At 36.8% G+C, this 17898-nt stretch overlaps 1 protein-coding gene across 1 annotated transcript; it reads right to left on the bottom strand.

Moving 5' to 3' along the window:
- Positions 1-6144: 6144 nt before the first annotated feature.
- On the bottom strand, positions 6145-17637 carry LOC113114949 (NACHT, LRR and PYD domains-containing protein 12). Its single transcript, XM_074559955.1, is given in 13 exon segments — positions 6145-7080; positions 7162-7335; positions 10699-10872; positions 10957-11095; positions 11098-11129; positions 11213-11386; positions 11494-11667; positions 13558-13731; positions 13951-15732; positions 15920-16018; positions 16224-16311; positions 16487-16541; positions 17460-17637. Coding segments are annotated over 11 exon segments (3147 nt in total). The 5' UTR covers positions 16253-16311; positions 16487-16541; positions 17460-17637; the 3' UTR covers positions 6145-6884.
- Positions 17638-17898: the final 261 nt, after the last annotated feature.

Below are 17898 nucleotides of genomic sequence, written 5' to 3'. Positions count from 1 at the left end.
TAAAATATTTCTAAAAGCATGTTAATATACAAAAGCAATACAAAAGTAATATAGGCCTAGACCAAATTAGTCGAGAAAAAGGTGAATCTCTGTGCCAGTCTCCCTCTGGTATCTCCCTCTGAAGATATAAGCACTACTTCAAATTCATTGTGATCAAAGGCAAGAACATGCATGTAATGTGTAGGCTACATGCAATGTGTGACACGCATCTACAAAGCTAGTGGCCAAAAACACTTTTCTTACAAAGATAATACTTGAAGTGCAGGATACAACTCTTGCTGTCTGTTGACGTGCAATACATATTGAAAGTTACGTACCTGTCTGTTCTACTCATTTCAACAGACTTGTGAAAACTGCGAAAAAAATTCTCTGACATGTACCAACTTTTTTTTTCTCCAGTAACGCAAATAGTTACTTTCCCTGGTAACGAGTTACTTTTATTATAGAGTAATTCGGTTACTAACTCAGTTACTTTTTGGAACAAGTAGTGAGTAACTATAACTAATTACTTTTTTAAAGTAACGTTCCCAACACTGCTGGTAGCTGATTTTGCAGCTAGGAAATGTAGGAGTGTGCCTCTGTAGGGCCTCTGAAAACTGATGGTAGTTAAAATGTTTAATATAGTTCTGTAGAATAGCAAGAATTTGTGCTTAGGGCACCCAAATGGCTAGTGCCGGCCCTGATTAAATGCCAAATTAATGTTTGTGATTAACGCAAGCTTAAGATATTTTTCATGTTTTACTCTACATAAAATTAATCAGGAATGATTACAAGTCTCTAAAAGGGACTAAAGTGGTTGTCAGGGACATTATACAATATAATGCCAAACAGGTACACTTGTATTTTGCCTTCATAATTCATGAAGGTTGTATTCATTTGTGAAGTCTGAAGCCATGGTGAAGAAAATGTTCATAAGAATCATAAACATTGGTTACAGAGGTTTATCTGCACTTCAAAAGCAAATAGAAATGTCCTATTGAGATTTTGTTGAGGGAACCAGGGTCAGGCTTACTTTTGGTTTGGCCCAGAACAATTTGCATCACTCTATACAATGAAAGGGACACTACAAGCCAGCTGGTAGTCTGATTGTATAGGATATTGGTACCTTCACAGTTTGTTTGCCAAGATGGAGTGGATAAAGGTGTGTTCACATTTGGATGTAATCATTCCAGCATCCAGAGATTGGAAACCAAAGGATGGTAAATTTTTGAATGTTATACAGTTACGTGGGATCATTTAATTACAAGGTGCCTAAAAAACAAAAAGGTAAAAACAATAGTGAATAAAAAGTATATCATTATGGGTATTCTTTTAACATATTCCCGAAGAAAGCCTCTGGTTAACTATGTAGACAGAGAGGTGTAACATTAACTGCATGCCTCCATAAAATTCACACAAAAGAAGAACAGGTGTTAAAATAAAATACACTATGACAAACCCTATACCTAAAAGAAAACCTTTTTTTTTTTTACTCAAATAAAGCTTATAAGTACAAGATCTAGCTGTTCTCTTGTGGTAATTCAAACACCCACAAATTATAGTCAGGTAAACCCCAAACAATGGCTAATGATGGTTATTCATTATCTCCAGTCTCTTAGCTGTTCCTTGCACCACTACTATTATAACCAAGAACACCATTTACACTATCAACCGTAGTACAAAAGGTAGTATGAGTATCAGTAGAAAGAATTATTAATATTACTACAGATTAGACTGTCAAACTAATATGGGTTTTCCTTTGGCTAACAGAATATAACTAAACTTGTCTACATCTCCTGGCATAACAGTTCAAATAGCTATCTGTGCTGGGGAGAATTACTTATAAAAGAAATGCATTACAATATTGTGTTACGCCATAAAAAAGTAACTAATTGCATTACTTAGCTGCTTTTTATGGAAAGTAATGCATTACATTACTTTTGCTTTACTTTTTATCACCTGGGGTGTTGGGGTTGCTTATTTGTTTTTGAATAATGTCATTACTAAGCCCCCAGCTAAAGAAAATGCCTCTTTGTCTGCATGTCAATCCCATTTTCTCTCAACATGGAGACAGGAAAGGTGTCAATGGGAAAACTAAGTAACTGGCATTACTTAGGCGATTTGAAAAAATAACTCTATTTCATTGTACATTTAAAAGTAATGCACTAATTTACTAGTTACGTCAAAAAAAGTAATCTGATAATGTAATTAACGTTACTTGTAATAGGTTACCCCAACACTGGTAACTATTGTGAGGCAAACTAATTCAGAAGCAACAGCTATGCATATATGTTTGAGTATAAGCAAATAAAAATAAAAATCATACCTGTATCTTGACAAAGTTGGTGTAGGTGTTAGACATTGGGAGAATTCGCAATAGAGATCAAGTTAACGTTTAAGCAGGCAGTGTGTGCATCTCTAATTAAGGAAGCCCTGTTATCTTGATCTCTAATAGGCCTGAAGTAATACATCATGTATAAGGTGGAGAGAGTATGCCGGAATGCTGCTCTGCCTGGTGTGATAGTTAATGTGTTTCTATGGTTGTGAAGCTTGAGTAACTGTACACTGTAAACTAAAGCTACAGTTTTTTGTGATTTATCCCTTTTTCTCTCTGTTTAGTCAGTGAAATACTGGCTGTGAGACCCATTCAGTGCAGTGTGCTGTGATAAATACTGGTTTCAATGCATTCATATTCTGTAAACAGTTCTGATACTATATTCTGAAGAAAACAGTAAGTGTATCATGCTATTCTGAACATAGCCCTGGTTTAACATAATCATCAATATAAGAGACATACTGAACAGGACTATGACTATGTTCAAAATAGCATACTAGCCACTCACTGAACACTACAAAACACTGTATGATACCTGCTAAAACAGTCACAGAAAAACAGTAGGCATTATTCCATAATGAATGTTGGCATGTTACCTTATCATATTAATTCAGCAATGCCATCCTGTTATTATATTATATATTAATTAAGCATATTTAATAAAATGTTGCAAAAACAAAGTACTTTGGGGCTTAGTAAAAGTTATTTTTATTAATATTGTTCTGTTATGTTTATATTTGTTTTGATATTTCAAATATTTTATTTATTGTATTGGAATATGCATATTTTCTATGCTAAAATTGAAAATTTTGTCTTGTTTTACCTCATTTGCTCTATACTGATACACTGTCGATAAAAAAAATAATTACAAAAAAACTAAATATATTTAAGCATCGGAAATAATGTAACCAATATTTTAGTATGCTATTGGAACATAACCATTATAAGTGTGTCCGGCTCACAGCGCCACCTACTGGACTCAGTTACACACACGCACACACACACACACACACATATATATGTAACCAGCAAACTCTGAAATAAGGCGATCCTCATTTTAAGAGCTACAGAATATAAAACGTCACTTTGATTAACAGAAGTTCAGACAGGTTGAGGGAAAGAAAGAGAAAGACATTTCGTTGGTAGATGTAGGCGTTTAGGTGACAACACAAAACCCACTGAGGTGTAGCTGTAATATAATGAAACGCGCGGAGAAATCGTGACAGAGAGCAGTTAAACTATTGTGTGTGTGTGTGTGTGTGTGTAGTGTTCCGCTCCGAGGATCGTGTTGCTGCTGTCGCGTGGCAAGTGTGTCTGACTGGAATGCGACGTGACCACATTACTTGACCCCTCATGCAGCTGGAGAGCTCACGTCGCACCACATATTCACAAATACTAACAATTAAATCCTTACAGCCACTGATATAGGCCTATGCATGGACAAATAAAATATCACATTTGAAAAGTAAGAAAGTGTCATTGTACAACAGAGGACTAGAAAGACATTTGCAGCCTTGATCATCAATACTTAACCATTGAGCTGTCAATCAAACCGTTCATCCTTAACTGCCACATTGCACAACAGTGGAAGCTTATCAACTATCATCAGCATTAAGCAAACATGGCACAGACCACACACTTTCATATATAGACTATTACTGAGACTCAAATATGAAACGAAAATCACATTTGCAAGTCCAAATGTGCCCAGTGGAAATCGCTTAAAACACTTTTAAGGGATTTTTTTTTTTTTTGATATACTTACAAGTTTACTTTAAAAAAAAAATTCCATCAGTGTATTTACAAACATCACAGGAGGTCTTTTTAACCTCATGATTTATGAACAAGTGCCATTCCAATACATCTCAACTCTCATTTTCATTTTGTGGTGAAAATTCATTCAATAAATTTTTGTTGGATGAAAAAAAATGACCCTGTGTTTCACTAATGCTAAAAGTTCACAGCTAACGTTAGCATTTCATGTGTCCAGAATACATTACTTATATACTTAACATTTTCATACTTTTTAAATTATTTACAAAATCATATCTTGTTTGTAAATGTCACCTTGAAATGTACCTTCAATTCTCATGCATGCTGAATGAAACATGATATTCACTGGTAATTAAGAACTTTTGAAAATCACTTTGTGTTTTTAACAGTGGAACATGACACTTTGCCAGTCATAATTGTGTGTGTGTGTGTGTGTGTGTATATATATATATATATATATATATATATATATATATAAAATCTAGATCCTAATCATGTTTTTTACATAATAAAAATTAAAATGGTTTATCTAATGGTTAATAATTTTAATGGTTTAATGGTTTAACTTTTTGTTTAGATCATAAGTGATAATTAAATGCCATTTAAAAAGTAGCAACAATAATTGAGGTTAGTGTTTTAAAGCAACTTATAAATAGAAAGTTATCTGTTAATAAAAATTATAGGACATGCAGAGACTGTAGCTGAAGAAACAAAGATGTATGTCACACTGATGTTCACTGGTTTTATAAACCCTGGATGTTATCACATTTAGTCACTCAGCTTTCACTGTACCTAAAGGACATGCTCAGAAATCTGTACAGAGTCCCATGGGATAAATGTTACAGAGATCATGATGGGACTATGATGTTGGTATTTGCGTAGGCACACCCAAGTGATTAATTAATGTGCACGCGCGCACACACACGAGAATTCAATACTTCAATAAACATTCATAGGTCCTGATTAGCAGAGAGGAGGAAAGAAGAGAAGAAACAGATGCAAACCAAGAGCCTCAGGAAAAAATAAATTTTGAATAATCCTTTTCCTGAGCAATGATGCATTGATTGGAGTGTGTTTGTCTGATGCTTCCCAGACTAACTTGACCACTTAGTGCTCATACTTCGATATTGCTACCTATTATTAACATTATGCAACAAACAATCTATCTATCTAATCTACATGACCTTTGAACTTTACATTGCTAAGGTTGCCAACATGCACCTGTTTTGGCTATGGCACATACAGTGGGTACAGAAAGTATTCAGACCCCCTTTAAATTTTTCACTCTTTGTTATATTGCAGCCATTTGCTAAATCATTTAAGTTTATTTTCCTGTGTTTTTCTGTCAATATGGGGTGCTGTGTGTACATAAATGTGAAAAAAATGATTTTGGCAAATGGCTGCAATATAACAAAGAGTGAAAAATTGTGAAAAAGGAGGTCTGAATACTTTCCGTACCCACTGTATATGCATACATGTAATAAATTTAACCTGCTCATCTTCAGATGTTTACACAGTTTATCCTGCTAATCCTTCGCAACCAATAAACATCCTCAGTCATGTGTAACGTTAAACCTATAGACTGAAATGACACAAATTTACTGAGATCCAAATCTTAATATCAGTATCAATCTTTGTCACATTAGAGTGTTGCACTTAGTTGCACTTACGTAAAATGGAAGTGAAATTTTGGAACTCTTACAGATTATCTCTGATAAACAGCTCTCTCTAGTGGAATTATGTGTAATTGTCTCAAGCGATGTCGACACCAAAACACGTTGTAAAACTGCGCTGACAGAATGCAGACACTAGGTGGCAGTAGTTACTGAATTACTGGACCGAAAAAAAAGACAGATTATCATTAAAAAAACGTCTTTTAGCTGGAATTATGTACTTCAATTATTTAAAGTAGTCATTAAACCACAGTTGCCAGCATCTGCAGGACAATAAGGGTCAGAATAACGTTCTATCCGTTTCACATATTTTAGTAGCTTACATATTTTTGTTTATGTTAGCAGTAGGTGCGTATAAAAATATCACAGGTTTACTTGATTAAATAAAATGTAATATTGGCTTGTCAAGTCAAGCCACCTTTATTTATATAGCGTTTTACCCAATACAGATTGTGATAAACCAGCTTTACAGTGTTAAATAGGAAAAAGGTGTGTCAATAATGAGGACAATATAAAATAGGCCGTTTTGGGGGGGTTCATTGTTGATTCAGTGATGTCATCGTCCAGCTCAGTTAAGTTCAGTGTCTGTGCAATTAAGTCAATATTATTGCTAAAAACTGTGTTGTTTGAACAAGAACTTTGTGTAGGATACATTCATTTTAAAACAATCACATTCCGCATATATCAGTTTAGCTTTTACATAAAGAGAGAAAAAAAAAACAGACACAAAAGATAATTCAAGTTTTGAGAGAACCTTACAAAATTGCAAAATTGCTTAAAACCGTTAACTATGAAATGTAAAAAAAATTAATTCAAAGTGCAATGGCATTTTGCTTGCTACAGTATGAGGAATTGATTACAACATGGATATTGTCCAGCTTGTTGCTTATGTCCTTGTGGCATGCAATGTGGAAAACTGACAAAGGTTAGTGTCAACAAAAGTCACTGGAGATCTACTAAATAGTCTAACTCAATACTAAATAAATCTCAGTCTAAAGTACAAAGACTTCAATAAGATGGAGTGAAAGGTCTCATTATCAATTTCTTTACATTTTCAGATATATAATGATAATTTCAGTGCAGAAGAATAAGAAAATTGTATTTCTTTAAATGCTGGTCTGCATTTAAAAATTATTTTTTCCAAACTGTATTTTTTGGAGTTGATAGTTGGGGTCATTCTTCATAGCAGAGAACTGCTGTATTCTTGAATCTCCCAGATTGTTCATGTACAGATCCAGTTCTCTCAGGTGTGAGGGGTTCGATCTCAAAGCGGATGCCAGAGCATCACAGCCATCATCTGTGAGACCACAATATTCAAAACTGCAAGGACAGATTTTGATTAAGGAGGACTGTTTCATTCACCCTATCAGAGAAGATGTAGAGCAAAAGTAATGATCTTACCGCAGTATCTCAAGTTTGCTGTCATGCTTTTCCAGAGCTGTAGAGAGCATTTTAATCCATAAACTTTTTAGTTTATTTTGAGAAAGATCCAGCTCTCTCAGGTGTGAGGGGTTTGATGTCAATGTTGAACCCAGAGCAGCACAACCTTTCTCTGCAATTTTGCAATCCCTCAGTCTGTAGATAAAAAAAAGAATTGTTGATTTTTATATACATTGTTTTTTTGTTTTTGTTTTTTGTTGGTAAAAACAAATAAAGTTGTGTCAAACAAACAAATTTCTACATAAAACTATTTTGTGCTCTTGCTAAATAACATGATCTTTAGCTGGAGAATGTATTTTCATTAAAACATAATTTTGAAATCCACTATGCAATAAATAATTATGTAAAACTGAACAGATTGATGACTCTCTCTGTGATAATAAAAATATGGAGTGCCACAAGGATCCGTTCTAGGTCCCCTTCTATTTTCAATATACATGTTGCCCCTTGGTAATATTATTAGAAAATACGGAATTAGCTTCCACTGTTATGCTGATGATACTCAGCTATATATCTCAACGAGACCAGATGAAACTTCTCAATTATCTAAGCTAACAGAGTGTGCTAAAAATTTAAAAGATTGGATGACAAATAATTTTCTCCAATCAAATTCGGATAAGACAGAGATATTAATTATTGGACCAAAAAACAGTACACAGAATCTTGTAGATTACAATCTGCAACTAGACGGATGTACGGTTACTTTCTCTACAGTCAGAAATCTGGGTGTTATATAAGACAGCAATGAAAATCTTTTGTCTTTTGAAAATCATATTTCCAATGTTACAAAAACTGCATTCTTCCATCTTAGAAACATTGCCAAGCTACGAAACATGTTATCTGTTTCTGATGCAGAAAAGCTAGTTCATGCATTTGTAACCGAGGCCAGCGAGTAGTGCTGTGCAGGTAAACCTCACTCCCCGATCTCAAGAGACGCACTAGCGACAGACGCTAGTGGCTGTAGCCATTTAGCCTCCTTGTTAGTGCGTCCGCCTCCCATGCCGGAAGACCCGGGTTCGAGCCCCGCTCAGAGCGTCAGAGAGGACCCGGGTGAGAGGGGTTACATTGGTGCCGTGACCCGGATGGGAGTGAGGTTTAGGGGGGTGAGTGTAACGGAGGCCAGCGAGTAGTGCTGTGCAGGTAAACCTCACTCCCCGATCTCAAGAGACGCACTAGCGACAGACGCTAGTGGCTGTAGCCATTTAGCCTCCTTGTTAGTGCGTCCGCCTCCCATGCCGGAAGACCCGGGTTCGAGCCCCGCTCAGAGCGTCAGAGAGGACCCGGTTGAGAGGGGTTACACATTTATGACCTCTAGACTGGACTATTGTAATGCACTTCTAGGTGGTTGTCCAGCTTCTTCAATAAACAAGCTACAGGTAATCAAAAATGCAGTGGCTAGAGTCCTTACCAGGTCAAGAAAATATGATCATATTACCCCAATTTTACAGTCTCTGCACTGGCTACCTATTAAGTTCCGTATCAGTTACAAATGATCATTACTTGCCTATAAGGCCCTAATTGGTTTAGCTCCAGCATATCTAACTAGCCTTCTACCACGCTACAACCCATCACGCTCCCTAAGGTCACAAAACGCTGGACTTTTGGTAGTTCCTATGATAGCAAAGTCCACTAAAGGAGGTAGAGCTTTTTCACATTTGGCTCCCAAACTCTGGAAGAGGCTTCCTGATAATGTTTGGGGTTCAGACACACACTCTCTGTTTAAATCTAGATTAAAAACGCATCTCTTTCGCTAAGCATTCAAATAATGTATCTCTTAAATTGTGAGTGTAATTCAGTGGTTCCCAAAGTAGGGGTCGCGACCCCATGGTTTCAATTAATTTAACTCTTTCGCATCGCACGTACGATCACACCGGTGTGATCAGTCTAGGCTAGTCCCTGGAGTGTACGACCACACCGGTCAGTGCATGACGTGAAATTCAAATGTGCTCTCGCGAGTTGGCTGGCGCTGAGCCAGAGACAAGTGCGCTCAGAGCTGTCATCACAACCTTTCAGTGTTTTCAACCACATAATGTTTATTTTAGGTTTCAGACATATAAGTACTAGAAAAAATAATACATTTAGAGTTTGTAAAATACACACTGATGTCAAAGGAAGAGGCAATAATAATCTTTTTCATTATAATTAGACACATTTTATTCATATCAGATACACATTGTGTAAGTAACTTTAAAGTTTACTCCATTATTCTCCCAGTTCACCAGCCACTTACTTTTATGTATTTCGGGAGAAGTGGATGAATTCACGTGTTGTAAATCCAACAGATCTGATTCTCTGAACTGCGTCTGCGGCACAAACTAAGATGGCGGCGCCCAACGCGCATACAGCTCAACTAACGCGATCGTTATAAAGGTGTTTAAACAACAAAACACTTCCACTTGCATATATTTGACAATCGGAATATCAGCTATTTCATACCATATCTAACAAATTTGTTAATATTTTGAATAAAAAAGGAAAAATGACAAAAGCAGATCATTCATTCAGCTCTGTTGTTGCTGCGGTATGTCACGTGACAAGCAATGACGCGTCACCATGGAAAGCATAAAGTGACACATCTAGCGGATTAGCAGGAGTGTGTGTGTGCGCGTGTGTGTGCGCGCGCACGGGTGTGAGCACGCGTGTGAGCAGCTCAGACTTACTCGACTGGTTCCTGATGGCAGAATAATGAACGAGTTCAACCCAACATAGCTGCACAGTTACTTTCCGAGAGAGAACAGGTGGATATCGAGCAGCTCATACAGAATTGTAACACTGATTTTGCACACAGAACAATAAAATATAACTTCGTGTGCTTTGAGACTGGGCATAAAATCGATTTGCTGTACTACATTTCACGCGACGAGAGGTGTTTTTTTTTTTTGGGGGGGGGGGGTGGTGTTGGGTCGCGGGGCAGCAGCGCATTTATCATGGGGTCGCGGGCTAAAAAGTTTGGGAACCCCTGGTGTAATTGCATCTGATCAAATGTGCATTTTTATTCATTAGCTTGGGTTAAACTAATTTTACTTTGTTGGATCAGCAGCTATGCTAATGATGCCTCTATTTCGTTTCTATGTTTTGCCATTCACAAGCTCCAGTCTGGATCCAGAACACCTGAGAAGAGATGATGCTAACCCTGAATCAACAAACAGAACTAACAAATATTGCTACACATGTGACTGCATCATATAATAATTATTAATGAATACTATTAATAATGTTTGTCGTCTAGCTGTCTACGTCTTGTATTCATTTTTTCTAAAAATCCTGTCAAACGTGCACAAACTGACAGTCACCACCATAAGCTACTACTAAATATTGTAGAAACATAATTTTCTGTAAAGTTGCTTTGTAACGATTTGTATTGTAAAAAGCGCTGTACAAATAAACTTGAATTGAATTGAATGATATGATGAATTGAAAATCAGTGGACCGTCTGCAATATGAAAATAAAGAAATATTTAAATCTGCATTTTCAGCATGATTTTCAAATTAACTTACCGCAGAACTTCCAGTTTAGAGTTTGGATCCTTCAAAGCTTCAAACAGTGCTTGCACACCTGAGTCACCGATCTTATTCCAACCTAGATCCAGTTCTCTCAGGTGTGAGGGGTTTGATTTCAAAGCTGAACCCAGAGCAGTACAGCCCTCATCAGAGAATTCACAATGATTTAACCTGCTGAGAGAATTACAATCATTTCTGTTTCTAGCTTTCGAACAAAGGACTTATTTTGACAAATGTGGTGAATGCAAATCTTGCCTGAGTGTCTCAAGGTTACAGTCAGAATTCTCCAGATCATCAGATAACTTCCGCAATCCAGTGTCTCCAAGTTTATTGCAAGACAGATCCAGTTCTTTCAGGTGAGAGGGGTTTGATCTCAGAGCTGAAGCCAGAGAACACAACCTTCATCTGTGATACCACAATCCCTCAACCTTCAAAAAATATACAGCATACAATATTCATTAATGTGTGTCAGATATGACTCTCCGTACATTAGTCTGTGAGATAAGCTTACCTCAATATCTCCAGTTTACAGTGAGGATTCTTTAGTCCTTCAGCAAGCTTCTTTATTCCTGAATCTCCTAATCTATTCCCAGACAGATTCAGCCCTCTAAAATATGAATGCTTTGATCCCAGAACTAACGCCAGAGATGCACAGCCATCACTTGTGATACCACAAAGTCTAATCCTGAAGAGGAAATGAAATCAAATGTAGATTAATGGACACCTTGTTTATGGTAACAAAAAACCAAATGTCAAAATATGTGTTTTAGGATCATTTAGAAGTATTCTTACCACAGATTCTTAAGTTTACAAAGAGGATTCTGTAATTCAGCAGAAAGAATCTTTAATCCGGAGTTAGTGAGTTTATTTCCAGACAAATCCAGCTCTTTTAGATGTGAGTGGTTCGATCTCAAAGCCAGAGCCAGAAAATCACAATCCTTATCAGAAACACCACAAAACTCCAGTCTGCAAAACACACACACACACACACACACACACAGAGAGAGGTTTCTTCATTTAAAGACTTTTTCTCAATGTCAGTTTTGCAATAATTCTGAACCATGAACCAAGAGAAAACATTACCGTCTACAGCCGCCAGAGGGTGCTCTATGTTTTCAGTGTAGGCTACAGGAGCACTGAGCAGCATAGAGCGCCCTCTGGCTGCTGTAGACGGTAATGTTTTCTCTTAGTTCATTTCTCTTGGTTCATTTCTCTCAGTTCATGTCAAATTAATTTTGATAAATTAGTCACACCTGACTATAAGTCGCAGGACCAGCCAAACTATGAAAAAAAGTGCAACTTAAAGTCTGGAAAATACGGTAGATAACTTTTTCACTGCAGAAAGCAAAATTATGGATAGGGGACGTATTTCAGCTGGAAGCAACAGTTACAAAGTTAACAGTTGCTACCAAGACATCAACAGGAGCACTCAGCAGCAAAATTTTTTTGGCAAAATCTTTAGTTTTAATCTCTTTTAATCTCTAAGCCTTTATTTTTAAGATTGAAGGTACATTTTTATGATTACTTGCCTATTACAGTTTTTGCCCGTTGCTTGAACACATTTTGCAAAACTTTGCTCATTGTGCCAAAACTCTACACACAAGTAAACATGACACAACACTGGGAAATATACCATTCACATCTGTGTCAAACTGAAGCTCTACTATCAAAACCTAAACTCTGCTATCAAAACCTAACATTCCTTTGTCAAAGTGTAACTCTGATGACAAAATGACACATACTTGCAATCTTATGCATACACTTTCAGATCAGGGGGAATACACTAGTCTACTTTATATAAAACACTTCAGTTTTGAGGCACATTTTCAAACAACCAAAAAAAGCAAATAGGCCTACTCAATTTTGTACATTGTATCACTGTACATTGCAGTAACATTAATTCAGATAAAGCAAAAAAAAAAAAAAAAACAAAAAAAAAAATATATATATATATAATATAAAAAACACTATACTGTAAACACAGAAAATCATGGCAATTGTGCATTCGTGGGCTCATGGATCCCGCCGTCTGTTGGCCTCATCGACATCGCAAGCAATGTCTTCTCCCACTAGGCACCGGGGAAAATATCCCCTTGCATGTTGAAACCATCCATGGATTGCTGTCACCTGAATGTCACCACTGTTACATTGCCTGCAGAAGAGACATGCGGCATGTGGGTGGACTCTCTGCCCAGCTTCCCTCACAGTCAGGCCATGGTTGATGACATGGTCCACCAAAGTTGCTCTTATATCATCAGAAATATGGGTCCGTGCATGGCCTCTTCGACCTCCTCATCCTCCTCTTCCTCTTGCTTTTCCTCTTCCTGCTTTTCCTCTTCCTCTTGCTCTCCCTCCATCCATGCATGCAAAGTTCTTGAAATGGCTAAACTGAGGGCTTTTTGTAGCTGGCTGATTGGTGTTCAGTTTTGCAAGTAAGTGCCTTCAGTTGCGTATTTGAGTGGTAGCAATTACCTGATGTTTTGAACGAAGTGTCTTATGTATGAAATAGAGTCTAGTATGCAGAATATGTGTGTTGCATAAAGGAGTAAGTGTGTTGCAGAATTGCAACTAAAGTGCAAAGCAGCGCTTTTGTTTAAGGTATGGGTAAATGTGTTTGAGGTATGGTAACAAAAGCTTCAAGTTGTGTTACTTTAGTCTAAGCATGGGTCTATAGTGTTCAAGCAACGGGCAAAAACTGTAAGACTTTTTCATAGATTGCACTTAACGATGTATTTTGTCTTGTTAAGCGTGAACTATATTTACTACTTTATTATTATTTCATTTTGGCAATAAAGGAATTAGGTAAATAAACCAAATCTATGAAAATGAAGAAAAAACAAAAGAGGAGGAACTTACTTCAGTGTTTCTAAACGACATTGAGGATTTTGCAGGCCATCACAGAGTAGCTTAAGTCCTGAATCACTTACATTACTCTTAGCCAGGTTCAGCTCTCTCAGACATGAGGTTTTTGATGTAAGAACAGAAGCTAGAGTGGCATAGCTTTTTCTTGATAGGTTCTGATCACCAAAACTGGAAGAAAAATAATAATAAATCCCACCATGTATAGACCGTATTGAGCAGATTAATTCTGGAATTTACACAAATCTTTTAGATTCCAGAGTTTTAATTAAGATTAATCAAACTTTCTAGATTAACCAAAATAACTTAATGCAGAAAAATCTTGTGCAAAATCTAACAAGATAAATATAAATATAAGGACTAAAAAGGATTATTACTGGCGTGACATACTTTGCCGTTCTAGATGCTTCAAGCACTGGTTGTAGCTTTTGAAGACTTTCATCTGGCAAGACATGTGTCCAAACATACTTCTTTAAATCAAACATATCTAGTTTTTGCCCTGAGGTCAGCAATACAAAGACCATAGCTGACCACTGTGAGGCTGTAAGTGTGGTCTTTATTTCTGACCCTGATTTTAGGTAATGCTGGACTTCCTCCACTAGTGAATGATCCTTCAGTTCATTTAGGCAATGGAACAGATTGATTGATTTCTCTGGAGATGGATTCTCTCTGATCTTCTGCTTTATGTAATTAACTATTCTCTCTTTGCTGTCAGAGCTAAGTATGCCTCGTAAGAGCATCTGATTGGCCTCCAGTGAGAATCCCAGAAAGAAGCGAAGGAAAAGGTCCAGATGTCCACTTGTACTCTGCAGAGCTTTCTTTACAGCTTTCTGATAGAGGTCATATATTGATAATGAACCTTTTGTAGCACAAGTCAGAACACTGGGTAGAAGACTAGGTTGGTCTATCACATTTATACTTAGGTTCACAAAAGAGAGGTACACATACAAAGCTGCAAGATGTTCCTGAACACTCAAATGAACAAAACAGTAGACTCTCCTCTGAAACAGCCCTGATTCTTCTCTGAAGATCTGAGTGCACAATCCTGAGTACACAGACGCTTCTTGTACGTCAATCTCACATTCCTTAAGGTCTTCTTCGTAGAAGATCAGATTCCGTTTCTCCAGCTGCTGAAAAGCTAATTTACCCAGTTTGAGAACCATGTCTGTATCTTTAATTTTCTTTTCGTAGTCCTTCTCATGCATATTTCTAATCTGAAGGATCAGGAAGTGTGTGTACATTTGAGTGAGAGTCTTGGGAATGTCTCCACTCTCTGCTTGACTCAACATCTTCTCTAGAACTGTGGCTGAGATCCAGCAGAACACTGGGATGTGACACATGATGTAGAGGCTCCTCGATGACTTCAGGTGTGAGATGATTCTGTCTGAGAGGATCTGATCACTGATTCTCTTCCTGAAGTATTCATCCTTCTGTGGATCATTGAAGCCTCGTACCTCTGTCACTCGATGGACCCCCTCGGAGGGGATGAGATCAGATGCTGCTGGTCTGGAGGTGATCCAGATGAGAGCAGAGGGAAGCAGATTCCCCACAATGAGGTTTGTCAGCAGCACGTCTACTGAGGCTGATTCAGTCACATCACACAACCTCACACTGTTGTGAAAATCCAAACCCAGTCGACACTCATCCAAACCATCGAAGATGAAAATGAATTTACGTCCATTTGGAGAGATTTCAAGTTGTTCTATTCCCATGAAAGGTTGCAGAAGTTCTTGAAGACTGAATGTTTGGTCCTTTATCAAATTGAGCTCTCTGAAAGGAAGTGGAAATATGAGGTAGACGTCCTGATTTGCTTTCCCTTCAGCCCAGTCCAGAATGAACTTCTGCACGGAGACTGTTTTTCCAATGCCAGCGACTCCTTTAGTCAGCACAGTTCTGATGGCCTGATCTTGTCCAGGTAAAAGTTTGAAGATGTCATTCAAGTTGATTGGCGTATCATCTGAGGTTCCTCTCCTAAATGCAGTTTCAATCCACCTGATCTCATGCTCATCATTGATCTCTCCACTTCCACCTTCTGTGATGTAGAGCTCAGTGTAGATCTCATTGAGAGGAATGAGGTCACTCTGTCTTGATATCCCTTCACACAAACACTGAAATCTGCCCCTCAGATTTGACTGGACTGCTTCTTGAACTTTATCAAGGGGTGAGGCAGCACTGAAAAATCAAAATAAATCTTGTTATGCATTTAAACTAATTTATAACACACATAGCAGACCGTTTAATCCACAATTGTTAAAATAGTTAACATTATCTCTTTTTTATTTTATTTTAAATGATATTGCCTAAAATTAAAAACTGAAAAGTGATAGTGAGAAAAAAAAACTAATAAGTATTGATGTACCTGGATTCTTTTAAATTCTCTGGATGACCCATGGAGTGATCACTCCTCATGGATGCATGGCTAGGAGATGGAGATGCTGATCTCCCTTGCTGCTCTGAGCTGCAGTGAAACAGCGACATTACAACATTAATTCAGTGGATCTCCCTGTCATTCAGAACCAAGTGCTGCGCAATGAACTAGGTGTAATTGTGACATTAAAAATGTGCAATTGAGAGTTATAAAACATTTTGGCTTTAATATAGTTACATAATACTAAAGACTAACAAAGCTTTAATTTAAATGGAGTTTGATCAAGATCATTTACCTGGGCTTTTCAACCTTGAGTTGATCCATTGAATGATGACTCCTAATAACCAGGTCTTTTTAAATATGATCTCCCCTTCTGGGATGTGCTTCAGGAAAACAGAAATGGCGATTAACTACCAGACTAAAGACTAAATATTACATGAAGTAAGAAACCAATTTGTCTATAACTATTACAATGTATTAATTGAAAGTATTAATGCAAAGTAATAATTGAGGGGTTACTTGCCACCCATACAATTAGCCAAGCATTTGCTTACTTACTAGTGGGCCTCAGTATTCGGTTACATTTTCAGAACTCATTCCAGCTACAATCATTCTGCAAATATACCAAATAAAAGTAATAGTAGCAGCAAGTTAACCAAATGGTCAAAATATGGCCAGAAACCTAATTCATCATACAGACTATCCTAGATTATGAAACAACATGTACAAATGTAAGAAATGCAACATACTGGACAGAAGTCACATACCGTAAACATTTTTGTTTTTAAGCAAACTTGTTATCTCTCAAAACAATAGTTTTTGTCAGAGTAAAAGGTGAAACATGTAGCCCAACTAGTTGTGTACGTCATGTGCCGTCCTGTTTTTTTTTTAGACAGATGAACTGATACAGTCTTTCAAATTCCAAATTCCTCTCTGAAGGCAAAATAGAAAAATATAATAAATAAATAAATAAATAATAATAAATAATCACTCAATTAAGTCTTATTTCAGTAAATAAACAACATTCAGTTTTACTTAGTATTATAATGCCTGGCTGAACCATATTGCTTTTGCAGGTTAAGGAAACAAAAGATAAATATGTAATTCGGAACACCTTTATAAAAAAGTGACAAATGACTGTTTAATATCAAGCTAATAAAACAGCAACATCGCTCAGCCTCATCTCTAAAGATCACGAGGATCCTTGACAAACCAGTTTCAGCGATTAGTTGTTAGGCAGCGCAAGGCTTTTTAAACTAGTTACAGTATTAAAGTACTTTTTATACAGCAACCTGAATAAAATTGGCCTGAAACTCATTACTCTGTAATTAACGCGATGTCCTGTTCAGTCGTGTTGTAAAGCACTATGATCACCAGCGAATTAGTCATTCAGGAAACATTTGTCACGGCGATTTTACTTTAAGTAATATGTAGTCTAGGTCTAAACAATATCTTTCATAGTGGTTTTCATCTTGAAGAATTTCAAAACATTAACCAATACTTATGAGTATAATAAATAACCACGACCTACCTTTTATGCAGACCTTCTTCCCGAGAAGCAACTTACTGTAAATGTTTTCACTTTCTGATTTGTGTACTTCTCATCTAAACAAGTCAATGGGCGTTCACAAAAACAAACAATTGATACGTTTCAAAAACTTCTTGTAAAAATTAGTTTTAAATGATGGGATTTTCAGTTAAATCCACACAGTTTGAATCGACAGCAAAACACGTGGGGTTTCCCTAAAACACATTTAAAAAATATTCATTTTAAATAAAGGAAGAAATACTGAAATACACACTGATAGCAACTTTTAAATAAATTAATCACAAGTTGGGGGAAAATTGCCCATTGAAACCTTATCACTCTGCAAAATGTAGAATATATTATATAATTGCAATATAAACTAAACACAAAAGTATAAAATGATTAACTATATGTAGTTGCATTATAAACAACTATATTTGGT

Source organism: Carassius auratus, chromosome 15, assembly GCF_003368295.1.
Source record: "Carassius auratus strain Wakin chromosome 15, ASM336829v1, whole genome shotgun sequence".
Classification (NCBI taxonomy): Eukaryota; Metazoa; Chordata; class Actinopteri; order Cypriniformes; family Cyprinidae; genus Carassius; species Carassius auratus.
The sequence above is the reverse complement of the archived record's forward strand: the minus strand, read 5'-3'. Positions and strand labels throughout refer to the sequence as shown.